General features: G+C 34.4%; 1 protein-coding gene across 1 annotated transcript; it reads right to left on the reverse strand.

Annotated features, from left to right (window-relative positions):
- Window positions 1-201: 201 nt before the first annotated feature.
- Window positions 202-2,357, reverse strand: LOC145772000 (DAZ-associated protein 1-like). Its single transcript, XM_082583801.1, has one exon. It carries the CDS (start codon window positions 2,315-2,317, stop codon window positions 1,421-1,423), a length of 897 nt encoding a protein of 298 aa, XP_082439927.1. The 5' UTR covers window positions 2,318-2,357; the 3' UTR covers window positions 202-1,420.
- Window positions 2,358-2,615: the final 258 nt, after the last annotated feature.

The following is a 2,615-nucleotide window of genomic DNA, read 5'->3' on the forward strand; positions in this document are numbered from 1 at the left end:
CACAATTTTGTCGTCAAAAACTTTCCAAATTTTACTGAAATACTACTTCGTCTTCATCATTTGTTGGTAGCATCCCAAAAGTAGTTTCAAACACACAACTGCGTTACTTCTGCTATTTTGAAACTTTCTGTATTTTTAGATATTTGCATAGCTCTTTATATCGGACATTACTACAACTTTTCTGCAATGAAAACACAGCACTTAAATGTTCACATTGAGTTTAATTACCAAAAATCCTGGTTTGGCAACATACGCCTACACTAGATCAATATAAAAGCGGATGCTACAAAAGTTTACAATTAGGGCTGTTTGTTAATCTTCTAAAAACTGTCATTCAAAAAAATCGTCAAACTTGAGATACATTGACAAATCGAAAGCAAAGTCTCATTAAGTTTTCAAATTTTAGAGTTGACTAAACTAAACAGACAGATCAACAGTTAATGCTGCTTGTGGAAATGTGTTAAATAGACATAGGTCAAGTTTTGAAGTACTGCAAATATCACAATTTTTTTAATGGGTGAGTTTCTTCTGTGGGGGACAATGTGAAAAACAAAAAGTTGTAGAATTCCTTATCAGCATCTTAATGCAATAATTATTCAATACAAACGGTAAGTTAATATAAACTTGCAAACAGCCCTGACCATAAAACAATAGTACAGCAACATTAACCAAATGCAGCAAAGTCTTTAAAATATGACATCCTACTTAAAAATTCATCTTTTAACAGCTGATTGTAGTATATTGAACAAGATTTAGTTGACTCAATGACTCATTACTTTCGCTTCGCTGTTTCATTTCAACATGAATAGGCTACCGGCAAGTACAAAAATAGCAAAGTATGTAAGCAAGCTGTCGTCATAGTGCTCAATTCATGTCAAATGCATGTTTAATCAGAGCTGATGCTTTTCAAATTCTAACTTTTATTCATTCAAACCAACTGCGTGTTAACAATGTCATTCTTTTGGAATACTGTAATTCAAAAGATTTGAGATCAAACTGTTGAGAATTTGATCAACTCATCGACTATCGGAAACAACTTAATGAATGCCCATTGTTCAATGAAAATCAGATGATGAAATACGGTGCATACTAAGAATACGTACAGATTATTTTAACAGCTACAAAAAATCATAAGCCATTCAAATTTAGCCATAAATGTCTTACTACAAGCTGGCATAAATAACAGTCCACTGTAAAATCTTCAACAACTTTACTATAGCAAGCAGTTTCAATTTTTGTTGAAAACATTTGAAGTTTATTTATAAAACATAAAAGAGTTTTTTTTACAAAGTATTGCAGTCTTACGTCATCCAAAAAGTTAGGACTCTAGCTTTGCAAAACTTTAGCTTCAATCTCAGCCTGGTAGATTTCAAACTGCACTCATTAGGTTTTAAAGAGGCAGTATATACAAATCGTTTTATTATCGTTTGTATGGATGATATGACTTGGAATCACCACCAGAATTGCGAGTAGCAGATGCGGCATTATAAGAAGAATTACTCTGTTGCCCGTAACTGCCCATTTGAGAATAGTTGTTTCCTGTTTGTTCACCATACCCACCATAATTGTAGCTTGGGTAAGGTTGATAACCTCCATACCCACCATAGCCCGAGCTTTGGTTATAGCCGCCCTGAGATGGAGGTGGTGGATACCCTTCATACATTCCACCTCCATAACCATAACCTGAGTTGCTCCATTGATCATTTTGATAGTTTTCTCTACCATATCCTTGTGGCTGTGGTCTTTGTTGAGGATGATTTGGTGGTTTTGTTTTATTCAAAGGTTCTGCTCTTTTCACTTCCACCTGTTTGCCACCGATCACATGATAATGTGCTTTAATGGTTTCATCAGCAGTACTTGAATCTTTAAAAGTAACAAATCCAAAACCTCTGTTCTTTCCATCTTCCTTACTAATCGCAAATACAACTTCAGTTACAGGACCATACTTTTCAAAATATTGTCTCAATTCATCTTCCACCATATTTTGTGTTAACCCACCTACAAATATTTTATGAGTGGTCACATGCAGTCGTTCAGCTTCTTTCTTTTGGCTCTGGATATCTTTAGGTGTACAAGGCTTAGGATCTATTTCTTTGTTGTCCAGGAAGTGCGGACGTGCTTCCAGAGCTTTACTGACACTGGCAGTGTCAGCAAATGTAACAAATCCAAAACCTCTGGAAAGATCAGTCATCTTGTCTTTCATAACTCTAGAATCAATAACCTTGCCAAATTTGCTAAAATATCGCTCCATGCTTTCAGCAGTGGTAATTCCAGACAAAGCACCAACAAATATCTTCGACTCTTCTGACACTGACATGTTTTTATCTTAGCTATACTTGCAAACTATTGAAAAACAAATTGCTGAAAAAGAAATTAAATTGCATGAAGAATTTGAAACCAAATATCATTTTAAATACGTATTTATTATTTATCTTACTCGTTACTTCAAGGCTTACAAATACAATTAATTTCAAGCTAGGCTTAGTTACTAAGAATATAGTTTGGGGAAAAAATAAGTCAGGCAAATTCAGTCTCAAACTTTGTCAAAATTTAGTGCAGCAGTCCCCAACCTTTTCCTATCACAGACTGTCAATTCAATGTAAAAAGTAAAAGTA

The sequence above is a fragment of the Aplidium turbinatum genome, chromosome 6, assembly GCF_918807975.1.
Source record: "Aplidium turbinatum chromosome 6, kaAplTurb1.1, whole genome shotgun sequence".
NCBI classification, from domain to species: domain Eukaryota; kingdom Metazoa; phylum Chordata; class Ascidiacea; order Aplousobranchia; family Polyclinidae; genus Aplidium; species Aplidium turbinatum.